We start from the raw sequence: 11613 nt of genomic DNA, 5'->3' as shown, positions 1-11613 counted from the left end.
GCCCATAGCTGTAAGACCTTCTGAAGGATATCGCTGTGAATGAACTGCAAGATGTTGACTCGTCAGATGTATTGCCTTTACTCTCGTAGATTCCGACCCGTGTTTGCTTAATCGGCTTTTTAGCACACCATAGAAATGAATGTATAGTCATCTCATTGCTGTGCCGGTTGAAGTGGTTGGTCGTTGTACAGGGAGTGGTTTATTAAGGGTCAGATATTTATTGACTATAAGGTTAGCGTATATAATATGAAAATGTTTGCTGACTATGACTCAACATCTCTGATAATCATTACCCAAGATCTCACGATCTATGAAGTTGTATTGAAAGTTATTTTCTGACTGTTTGCAATAAAGTTATAGTCGTAATTATACGTACTTACCGCTCGCAAAGTGCGCAGAGAGCGATCGAAAAAAAAGAATCATCCGCCCTTCCACTCCATGAAGATTGACAAGCGAAGCTTGTCCCTTTGTGCACCTAACTGTCCCCTTTGCTATCAATTTTTATGTTTACTTGAATGTGCCCTTGTGATTAACGAGACGCGTGTTGTGTGGATACTGGTGACATCAATAATGACAGGTTGTCAGTGACACACGCGTTTATTGAACGTCAGAAAATTTACTGGCCACTTTTTTTTTGCAAGTGAGCAAAGTAGCCTTGCGACTGCCACGGTATGCTGAAAGGGTTTCGGTCATCTCGATGACATATATGTCGCCTGCAGATGTCAAATCTATACAGGTACGTCCTATAGTAGTGGGTGCGTTTACCTGAGTGTAACACCGAAGTGAGAACCCCTCCAACATAAATGGCATCAACCCCTGTCATTCTGCTTTGGAAAGGTTTACGTTAAAGTCTTATAGTCTCGGCTTTACGGGCGCATTTTTTGTTTGCTTATGCGCGTGTGAGCCATTCCATTCTTTGCGAACAAACACAGACCTTTCAGTTAGACATAGACAAGCTTCGCTTAAGAAAGTACTTGGAACGACAGTGCATTTCTCCGCAAAGATCGGTAATGTATATCTCCAAACTGGCCTCACGCTGAGAATTCGTTCCAAGTGCGTGAACTTTACGGCTAGAATTTGTAAATTGCAATATGGACCATAAGGTAGTTAGTTAAAATTTTAATGAGTGCGTTTATGTTAACCAGTCGATTATGCATTTCAATTCTTCGCGCATGTAATGTCCGCCGCCTCGAGTAGAACAGCTCATGAACCAGAATTGTGCTATCTGCCACAGACAACCTTTAAAGGTTTTTGAAAAGTGTTCGCTGAAACACCAGGTAAGGTATCGGAGTGAATCGTGAGCGACGGGGCTAAGCTAAACTGTCTCATACCCCTGACACACGTAGACGCCTTTACTTTACGGTGAAGGACCAGTTGCAAAAAGGGGTTTCGACGGTCGCACTACAACGCGGTCTACTTTGTAAGTTTACAATAAGCGTCGCTGCGAAAAAAGAAGAAAGGAACTAGACGCCGCTGCTTGCGGACGATACTGCCTGAAGTGTACAGTGGACTAGAATATATTATGGTCAGTGGGCTGACCGACGCGGGCTGTGCGTTAACGCACGTGTAGCGCGAAGTGGTGCTCGTAGCGGCCGCGTTGTATTCGCTAACCATTGAACGCGTCCAGCAAACCGCAGCTTTTCTCCCGACCGGCCTGGAACGCGTGCACCTTGCAGACGCCGGCCGCGTGTCCCAGACTTGCCACGCTTCAGCGCACAACGCTCTTCAGCGCGTACTGACTAACCGAGGCCAGTACGGCAACGCGGCGTTGGCGATATTTGCGACGGGGCCAGTTGCACTTCTTAGCAAGTATGGCTGCTATAAAAATGATCTGCGAGACAAAAGAGGCGTCTTATAACTAAAAGCAACATTTCTTTAATTCAGTAATGTTATTAACAAGACAACGAAATGCTTCGAGAAATTTTCCGTTCTTGATGGGCTGCGAACGAGCCTACGCTTTCACTTCCAAAAAGTAGGTCGGATATCTGCCCTTCCGCCTGGGTCCCTCACCAGAAAGGAGATACGCCTATGTCGTGCGTCAATTCGTGTGAACGCCTTTCCGGTAGACGTATATTCGTTCAAGGGACTTTTGAGTGACCGTTGTGTTCCTGCTGTAATAAAAACATTCGTAACAGGCGTCCCGAACAGGCCAGAAGAAAAACGTGCTTTCTTATCTCTCCATGCAGAGTTTAGATGTGTCGGCCGCCTTTAAGCGGTCCTGCGGCACCCAGGCCTCCCGCTTGTTTCTCTGCTCCGGGTCTCGGAGAAAGCCGAACGGTCTGATACTTTTTCACGTTGATTCGGCGCAGAAAGCATTGCAATGGCAAATCATTTCCTTATGGTTGAACTAGCATGCGCAATAAACCAGCTCGTTGGCGTACGTGCGCACCATCGGCCCGTTACTTTGCCTTGCAATCTGTCTACGAAGGAAAGCCATGGTCATCATCTGCCTTCCTCGAGCCATCAATGTGGTACACAGCAGCGCAGGGCTGCTTAATTGGTGTTTAATGGCGGCGATGTTATCAGGTATTCTAACATGTACTAGGGAGCTTTCATACACACACCTGAGCCCTCTTTGAGTGTTTGAGCGCGTGTGAGTATTAAAGACTTCCTGGTATGGGGGTCCAGCCACCGGCATCTCGCTTTCGTACCGCACTCCACGTCGACGCCAAGTTCAAGAGGTGCGTAACCTACCGTTTGACGTGCGGCCAATAATCAATTTCATAGCTTCCCAATATGCAAAGCGAAGTACATTTCGCCTGCCTCCCCTGTGTGCGGTGTCCTGTCGGTTTTCTCGCCGAATAAACTGCCTGGTCCAGGACAGAGTACGAAAGGATAAGCTGGGACGTTTTCAGAAGTGGCATAGCTAAAACGGCGCCGATGGCGGACACTGTAATCAAACATGGGTACTTGGTGAGCCGATCCTTACACCAGGCAGAGTGCGCTGTATTTGTTCTGGAAGTGTATTATTCTGGTTTGTAGCGCTGGCCCATACTGAAGGCAACGCGATGCCAAGTCGTAGGTGAGGCGACCATGATGGTGTTATTGCAGTACAGTCCCTTAGCTGTACCATGTGTACCAAGATTCTTTGCATTTTTCTCTAGGTTTGGCGTCGGTGTCTCGACGACTAGCCGTAGTCCGGTGCCTGTCACCGAGCTGACACGTCGTGCGGGAAAGGTCAAATAGCTGTGAAGGACGAACAGCTGCGACTTTAGCGCGAAACAGTTCTTGGAGGAAACACTTGCGTGGTGACAGGAGTTAGTAAGCTCCAAATGGTGTTAGTGAAGTTCGGTGGAAGCCTAGATTATATATACAAGCGTTCCCTTTGGGTGGTGAAATTAGTCACGTCTTTGTAAGAAGTGTAGACTCGTTAAAACGTCGTGTGTAACGTTTCGTGCCTTTCATTAAATAGGCCCTCACATGCAAATATATCTACGCTGGGAACCCCACTTCGTCTCGGCGTTGACACAGCGCTGGTAGATGTTGAAAAGCTTTGTGTCAAGAGATGCCATGGATCGCTTGGTACCCGCATAATTTTGCTGTCGTTTATTTTTTCGTGCGCCATTTCTTTCATGCGTATGCGACAACATCCAAATCATTAAGTCGCGCGGTGTTCGGGAAGTTTTCGTAATTAGCCGATTGTTGAACATTGTCACATTGTGATTATTTGCTGTATGTCTATCGTACCCTTTTCTTCTTTCCCAGCAGACGGTAGGAAACCGGAAATATCCTCTGTTTAGCCTACGCGTCGTGCAGTTCTTTGACAATCACTTCATAATCTAGCGTAGGCTTGGTATGGCCAGCAAGCTGCCGATGCGCGAAAGTGACGTAGAATGAAGGTCTAGCACTATTTCATAGCAAACATATCTTGACTGATAACACTGTACTCACGTCAGTGTGCTCCCGATTCCAAACAAAATTAAGACGCATTAAGTCGGAATAGATTGAATGAAAATTATTGTGTTGACTGAGCTCTTCGTTATTCTCAAGACGAAATCAAAAACCTACGAATGCGCTAGAAAGGCCCGTTTTCGGTCACAGAGTGTCCCATCACGCGTCCTAGCTCCGGCTTTATTTTGTTTAATTAGTATAGAAAAAGAAGTTACCTGCAATTTTTTCTTTCGTTTTCTTTTGTTTCGGTCTGGACAGAGCAACCACGAGCGATACCGTGCTGGCTCGGTTACTACCATGTTGGTTGTGTCTGCCATTCGTGGCTGAGACAGAAGAAGAAGAAGGAGAAGAAGAAGAAGTACTTTTGTCCGGCCGGTGGTGCTGAATCGTGGCAGAGGAACAACAAGAATGCAGGCAGACGTGGGTAGCGAAAGCCAGGCAGAGGAGAAGGGCCACGTGGAAGGACACATTGCCCAGCAGAGGCGCCGTATCCTGAAGGAGCATCGGTTTCCGCCATCCTGGTGAGTTCAGTGTACTATAACTCGTTGCCTCTCTCTGACACCTCGTCAGAGAGAGAGAGAGAGAGAGAGAGAGAGCGAAACTAAAGGAAAGACAGCGAAGTTAAGAAGAGTATACCGAGAGTTGGTTACTCTTTACTGAGTCAGGGGAGAAGCGTAGCAAAGATGAGTGAAAAGAAGAAAAATAATGCAGTCAAACCCGTGCAATGAAATCTATGTTCATCGAAGGTTTATAATAATGTAAGTTAAGGGCCATATAACTAAATGCGATATGCTTACAATGGACGTCATGAAACATGTAGTAGTATTCAGTGTTTATGTAACACCCACATAGGACACGGCTTCATTGTCGTGCGATCGTAATAATCATGCACCACGCCCTTCACAAGCTAAGCGCTAATGCACAGATCAGTACTTAAAAAAATAATGCGGATCCCACGAACTGTTGGAATCGATGTACGCGAAGCTTTCCCGGCTGTTTGTTTTGATTGGCGATAATTAGCGGTGATGTTGACGGCGAATGTTTCATTTATTCAGTGTTGAGTGCAATACGAGAGCGGTGAGTTGATGGTAAATGTTACCTTGCGTGCACCACTACTGGTTGTCTTGGTAGTACACAGAATACACAGCGAGACATGCTTGTTTGCTTGAGGCGTTGTTTTGCGCCATTGTTCATAACCTACGAAAAGGTTGCTATTGTCATTGCCTCACCCTGCACATTGCATCGAGGAAGATGTGGTAAATTTTACTTGAGTTAAGGGACGGTACGTGCCAGAACCACAATCGGATTATAAGGCTCACCATAGTGGCGTACTACGGATTAATTAAATGCGAAGCATCTCTTGGCGAAGATTTGTCACTTTGACAGTATCTATCCAGACGCGTACGTCTTGGCGCTCTCATGCTCTTTTCGTTAACTTAGCATGTACCAAAATTAAAATAGTATGACAAGAGTGTATGACAGCCTAATTCATCGGTAATGACATGAATATCATGATATGTTTGTCATGTCGGTCATGAAACAGCCGCCTACGCCTTGGTGCTCACATGGTCGTTTCGTTAATATTACATGTACCAAAATTTGCATAGTACGACAAGAGTGTATGACGAACGTGAATGATAGGTCATGACATAAGTGTCATGGAGGTTGTGAAACAGCCGCCTACGCCTTGGTGCTCTTATGGTCGTTTCGTTAATTTCGTATGTACTGAAATTGGCATAGTATGACAATACTGTATGACGAACACAGATGATAGGTCATGACATGGGTGTCATGACATACGTGTCATGTAAGTCATGAAACAGCCGCCTACGTCTTGGTGCTCTCATGCTGGTTTCGTCAACTTGGTAGGCACCCCACACATTGCTTCGCATAACACCGATTCCCACATCGCGTGGGATCTGCCGGATTTTTTTATACCCTGGAAATCTTTAACGAGCACCGAATACACGAGCGTTTCTGTATTTCACCCCCGTCGAAATGTGGCTGCCGTGGCCGGGATCGAACCCGTGACCTCGAGCAATGCCATAGTCGCATAGCTACCATGGTGGGCACAGAAGTGCTTAGTAGTTTTTCGCTCTTGGCGGGTAAGGAACTCGTCTCATGCAGGAATTCGAAACATGCGGGAGCACGGTGTCGCGCAGTAATCGACGGCCGCTCGCGGTCACCACAGCATGGAGGCCTGGATATTTCCGCAGCATACGTTTTCGCATATGTGCTCTTTGCGCTCCTGTCGATATATTTTGAACGTAACTGCAATCGCTAGGCGTAGCAGGCGCGGGCTCAGTGCAGTAACTAGCAGTCCTGACAAATCGAAATAAGCGTAGCCACACATCCACTCACATTGATTGATTGATTGAGTAACTTTTATTGTCATCCACTCACATGCTTTGTTTAAATTAATCGGTGCGTCATCCAAGAACAGCCTTCTAGATAGTATCCGCAAAGCAATGAGCTGCTTGCTAAAAAATATTGTGGCTCCGAAGTCGAAGATACAGATAGCTTCGACTAAGTGATAACGTGGTGGCACAGAAGTAGGCGTTCGCATGCAGTAGGGCGCCATCTTTCCGGTCTAGAGTGCCACAGAACGCTTCGTGCAGAGTACAGCGTACATAAGCTGCTCCCTCTCGTTAACTTTAGTTTAAGGCCACGTTCTTGAGATAGCTTGATCCAGCATGCACTAAGCCGCGGACCGGTCAACACTGCATGCCTCTCTAGCTTTGCAGCTGGCTTAGTTCGCGAGACGCTGTAGAACAGCGAATCGTCGTCTGGTCCCTGTCTGTGTCTTGTGCGCCTCTGTCTACCCTTTCTATGCATTTTCTCTTTTGCTCAGCTGCCCCATCTACGGCGCCTCCATACAGGACGCGATCCTCGCTATAATTTTCAGCCCGCACGGAGCAAAGGCGACCTGGTCGTCACCCGTATTCATTACCAGGCGACAGCGGCCACCTTCCCTAGGCAGTTAAATGTGCAGCAGCAACAAGGCCAGCCAACTAGGCACATTTGATTCGCTAAGAAACAAGCTGTCTCTACCTAGAGGTGCCTCCACTAGTCCGCGTGAACGCGCTGTAGAGCGTGTGCCATTGGCCACACTCTGAACGAGTAAAGTCGGACCAAGCCTCCGGCGCTTGTTTTTTGACGTGACCATATCCGGGAAGGCCGCCGACGCTTCATCCAAAAACCGCGTTTCGCGCCAAGGGTCGTCGCCGATGAATTCTAGGCGCTATATTTAGCATAATTGGCATACGAATGAAAACATCTTCGACGGAAGTCCGTCTGGTTGGGAACACGAGTTGGAAAAATTATTAACTCCAACCAATAACAACCGTGCTCGCCGCTCTGCAGGAGAATGGCTACACACGCCGCTTTATTCGACGCGTTTTCCGCCGTCAGGATCAGAGGACAGGCAGGCCAGCCACCACGGAAACAAGAAAACGCGCTCGCGTTGTGCTTCCATACGTGAGGGGCACCAGCGAAGCACTGGCACGCATCCTACGAAAGTGCGATATCTGCGTATCCCACAAACCCATTTCTACAATCGGCCGCTTCGTACCACGACCCAAAGACCGCGTCCCCAGAGAAAAACAACGAGGTGTAATCTACAAAATCTCGTGCTCCAAGTGCCCAGCTTCATGCATCGGCCAAACAAAAAACCTCCCCCAGCGGATAAGACGTCCGACTGTTGAACTCGGAAGGTTTGAACCCACTCGCCGAGCACTGCGAGTGCGCCGACCACGGAATCGTTGTCGAGGAAGGGAGCGTCTTGGGCCATGGACCATAATCCGTTTAAGAGACAGCACGTCGAGTCTTGGTACATCCGGCTCACAAAGGCGACAATGAATAGGACGCCGAACGCTTCCCTCCGCGTACGTTAGTGGACTGCGCCACGTGCTAACAAAGGGAGACCGTAGGTCGCCCCATGCTGCTGCTGGCCCACATTTTAGTCACTCCTGAAGAAGGGACCGAGCTGGCATCGAAACATTGCGTTTCAAATAAATTATTAGTTGGCGTTAATAATTTCTTTATAACTTGCATAACTTCAGAGATCCGGGACCGTGCCGCCCGATCATGGTGTTGAGGCTGACAAGGCGAGTATTCCGAAGTGCAATATGTGATATGCGCTAGACGGAAGCAAGGACACGCACTTGGGTGAAAAATCAGTGACCGTGAAGCCAAATGATGATGACAAGAGGGACGGTGAACCTTGCACGTGCTTGCGACGAACGCGGAATACTGTTATATGTTTCATGGCTTTGCTATAGAATTGAGGCCCGTCTAGATCCGGCGAAATTTCATTTAATTTCAGTTCACTTATTGTACCCTCAGGGCCGAAACATTACAGAAGGGAGTGGTCACAGCGCAAACGTTTTAATAAAAAAAGGGAAAAAATTAATGAGAAAAAAGAACACAAGAACACAAACACTGAAACGAATAAGGTAGACTTTGTTAAAGGATAGCACTAGTAAAATAAAAAAAAAAGGTGGAACGACAGAGAAGAAAAAGTTAACTTAAAACTCATCTGGTAATTTTATCACTGTGCGTAAGCGTTGTGCCACTTGTTCATCTCCATGCAGGTCAGTGTCATTATCAATGTTCGGGAACTGTAGCCAACCAGTATAAACCCTTATCAACCTCATCGGTCGTTCGCTTATTATGTTCTATAGTGAACGTAACAAGAATACTACAGAACGAGGATACTACTTCTAAGGGAAGGTTGTCAAGGTAATATGCCGTCGATATGTACTGGTCGATCTAGGCTTGCGCGTCACTTCGCATTTATTAGTGTGCATTTCCAGCATAAGGTTTTACACAGATCAGGAACAGCATCAACATCGAGTGGTAATATAGAGTTATCATTAGGAGTCGTGATTTCTCGAACTATTACGTAGTCATCGGAGGGGAGACAGCATGATCACGCGTGACAATCTGGGAACGATATAGAAAAAAAAAATTGCCACGTGAGTAGATTGAAATCCAAGCTTAGTAACAAAACCAGAACAAGGTGAAAGCTGGAGCCAAAGTTTCGACAAGTTGGCTTGTCTTCTGCAAGTCTACATGTCGAAACGTTGGCTCCGGCTTTCACCTTGTTCTCGTTTCGCTCATCGTCTTGAATTTCCATCTCCCGCAATCCCCGTGTTTTCCCAAGCTTAGTGGCAGTATCTTATACATTTAATACATTGTTGAAAGCCAGGTGAAAAGAAAGAACACTGAATTTGACATTGTGCCAGAGTTCCACACAGAGAACGTCATCTTTCTGCCTTCTACATTTTCACTGCTTCATTCTGACCTTTCTCTACTCGAGGCGCGTGGCGTGGCTGGCCCAATTCTGCCATGGCTTCACCATCACGTTCGACAGCGTGCTGCGCAAACAGCTGGCGGCCGACTCGCGCTACGGTCCCGCCATCGCCGAGGCTGTTGGTGACGTCAGGGAAGTGGGCGGCATCATGGGATTCGTGCTCGGAAGCGTTCTCGTCCAGGCGGCAGGGCGCACCAAGGGACTCTACTACTACGGCGTAGGCGTCATCATCGGTACGCCTCAGGCTTCCTGTGTAGCCTACACCACGCTAGATTGTACTACCACTTACATTCGCTACGAAGGTCCCTTTGTTGGAAGGAGCCTTTTCGGCACGACTTCGCCAACTATAACATAGGCGCGTCACTTTTGTCGGCTTTTCATATTAGAGCGGCACCCTTAAACATCCCATGTGCTTTGAAAACGCGGACAACACGGTTCCTCAGCGCAAGATGAATTCCCAGTCGCACAGATCGACGCGTTTTGCTTTACAAATAAACCTCAAGGGCCCCGTAGGAGGACATACCACGAAGGGTGGTAGTCCAAAGTGGCAGTACAGATTATACATTAAGAATTGCGAAATAGCGATTGAACCTTTTTGATTGTTGCATCAAGGTGTTATGGTGCGGGCCGATCGGAAAGGTAACTGTGCGGCGCTAGCCATCCGGGCTGTCGGTAGTAATCGGAAAGAAAGCTTGACACTGTGGTCCTACCTGTTATCTATGCGTCTTGTTCTCTTGGTTGCTAAAACGCATGAGTCGTCATTGCCTAGGGCATCCTGGCTGGCTGAAGCACATACAAATCAAGTTGCTTTATTGGAGCGTATCCTATGAATATCAACCGTGGTTGGTCTTGCAACGTTAAAGAGGTTCCCGTACAGAAAAAAAAAAACAAGCACACACACACGCACACTCACGCGCGCACGCGCGCGTGCACACACCCACACACATACGTTCACACGCATATGCACATGCGCATACGCACGCGCATACGCACAAACACATGCACGCACACTTACAAACACACAGGCACGCGCACACAAACACACGCGCAAAGCCGGTTCCTTAAAGAAGCGACAGTCACCTTGCAAAATGCAAAAGCGGGTGTGGTAACTTCTTTCGGAAAAAATCAATTATGGGGTTTTACGTGCCAAAACCACTTTCTGATTATGAGGCACGCCGTAGTGGAGGACTCCGGAAATTTCAACAACCTGGGGTTCTTTACCGTGCACCTAAATGTAAGCACACAGGTGTTTTCGCCCCCATCGAAATGCGGCCGCCGTGGCCGGGAGTTGATCCCGCGACCTCGTGCTCAGCAGCCCAACACCATAGCCACTGAGCAACCACGGCGGGTTTCTTTCGGAAAGTCAACGAGAAAAAAACTGAGAAGCTTTGCAGGGGCATTTAATTGCGGAAGGGCTGAAGCATCCGATGTACCGTAGAAACACTGGAAGAAATATTGCCGTGTATACGAGTGCCAGAAGCCTCTATTATTATCACATGACAACAACAAAAGGGCTGTGAAATAAAACACGAAATATTTCACACTAACACGGGTACTGTCATCCACATCCCGAAGAAATGTTGAAGAAATTTCTTTAAAAAGAAGACAGTGGCTTAGCTCGGCGATGCCAGGATATACGTAGCGAAAGCTAAGGCGTAGCATGGTGAGACTTGGTTAATCTTGATTGCAAGTCCAGGTTAGTCTGCTCGTCTAGTTATGTTGCGGCGTTTAGCCAGTCGTTCGGCGCGCTGTTCGTCTGTTTCCTGGGCGATGCGTTTCCTCTTTGTCTCGGTCCGATGTCAATTCCGGGCCTCCTCCTGTTATCAGAATTGTCGCCGTCCATACTGCCACCTCAACTGTGGTTGCGGCGCACGCGAGCTCTCCTTTTCAATTCTCCGACATGTTACCTAGGCATGCGACGCAGCTGGCGAAGCGAGCAGAGGCGAGCGGAACGACGAGGAACGTGGTGTGACGTCATACCAAACGGGGACGGTGGCGGAAAGGCGCGGCGCTGCGCAGCGGTGGAAAACCTTTGGCTCGGTGCTAGTAATGGCGCATGCGCAGAAGTGACTAGGGAGCGAGAGAGAGAGAGAGAGAGAGAAATATCCGCGGCGAGGCGCGCGTTGTGACGTCATGTGCCCCCTCGCAGCACCGCCATGGCGAAATCGCAAGTTTGCGGCCAGTGAAGCATTCGCTTTAAAATTGGAGAACGCTGAAGCTTCGCCTTGAAGAGTGGAAAGCGATAGCTTTCAAAGGTCCCTGTGTGCTTTCCACGCTTGCCGACAACTGCAGCTTATGTAACCGTAATCTTTACCGGGAAACGCTTCCGGTGAACGCTACGCACGAAGGCGTGCTTTGCAGTTGAAACGCGGCCTCTTGCGTGGGCTTATCTGCTGTTACTCTTTCAA

The 11613-nt window shown here is 48.0% G+C and overlaps 1 protein-coding gene across 1 annotated transcript in view; it reads left to right on the top strand.

The window, feature by feature from the left end:
• Nucleotides 1–4299: 4299 nt before the first annotated feature.
• Nucleotides 4300–11613, top strand: part of LOC142574753 (uncharacterized) — a 28213-nt gene continuing 20899 nt past the window's right edge. Inside the window, exons 1-2 of the mRNA XM_075683771.1 lie at nt 4300–4412; nt 9212–9438. Of these exons, the coding sequence (XP_075539886.1) occupies nt 4300–4412; nt 9212–9438 (340 nt within the window). The remainder of the gene's footprint in view (nt 4413–9211; nt 9439–11613) is intronic.

This window comes from Dermacentor variabilis, chromosome 3, assembly GCF_050947875.1.
Source record: "Dermacentor variabilis isolate Ectoservices chromosome 3, ASM5094787v1, whole genome shotgun sequence".
Classification (NCBI taxonomy): domain Eukaryota; kingdom Metazoa; phylum Arthropoda; class Arachnida; order Ixodida; family Ixodidae; genus Dermacentor; species Dermacentor variabilis.
Note: the sequence above shows the minus strand (reverse complement) of the source record. Positions and strands in the feature narration are given on the sequence as shown.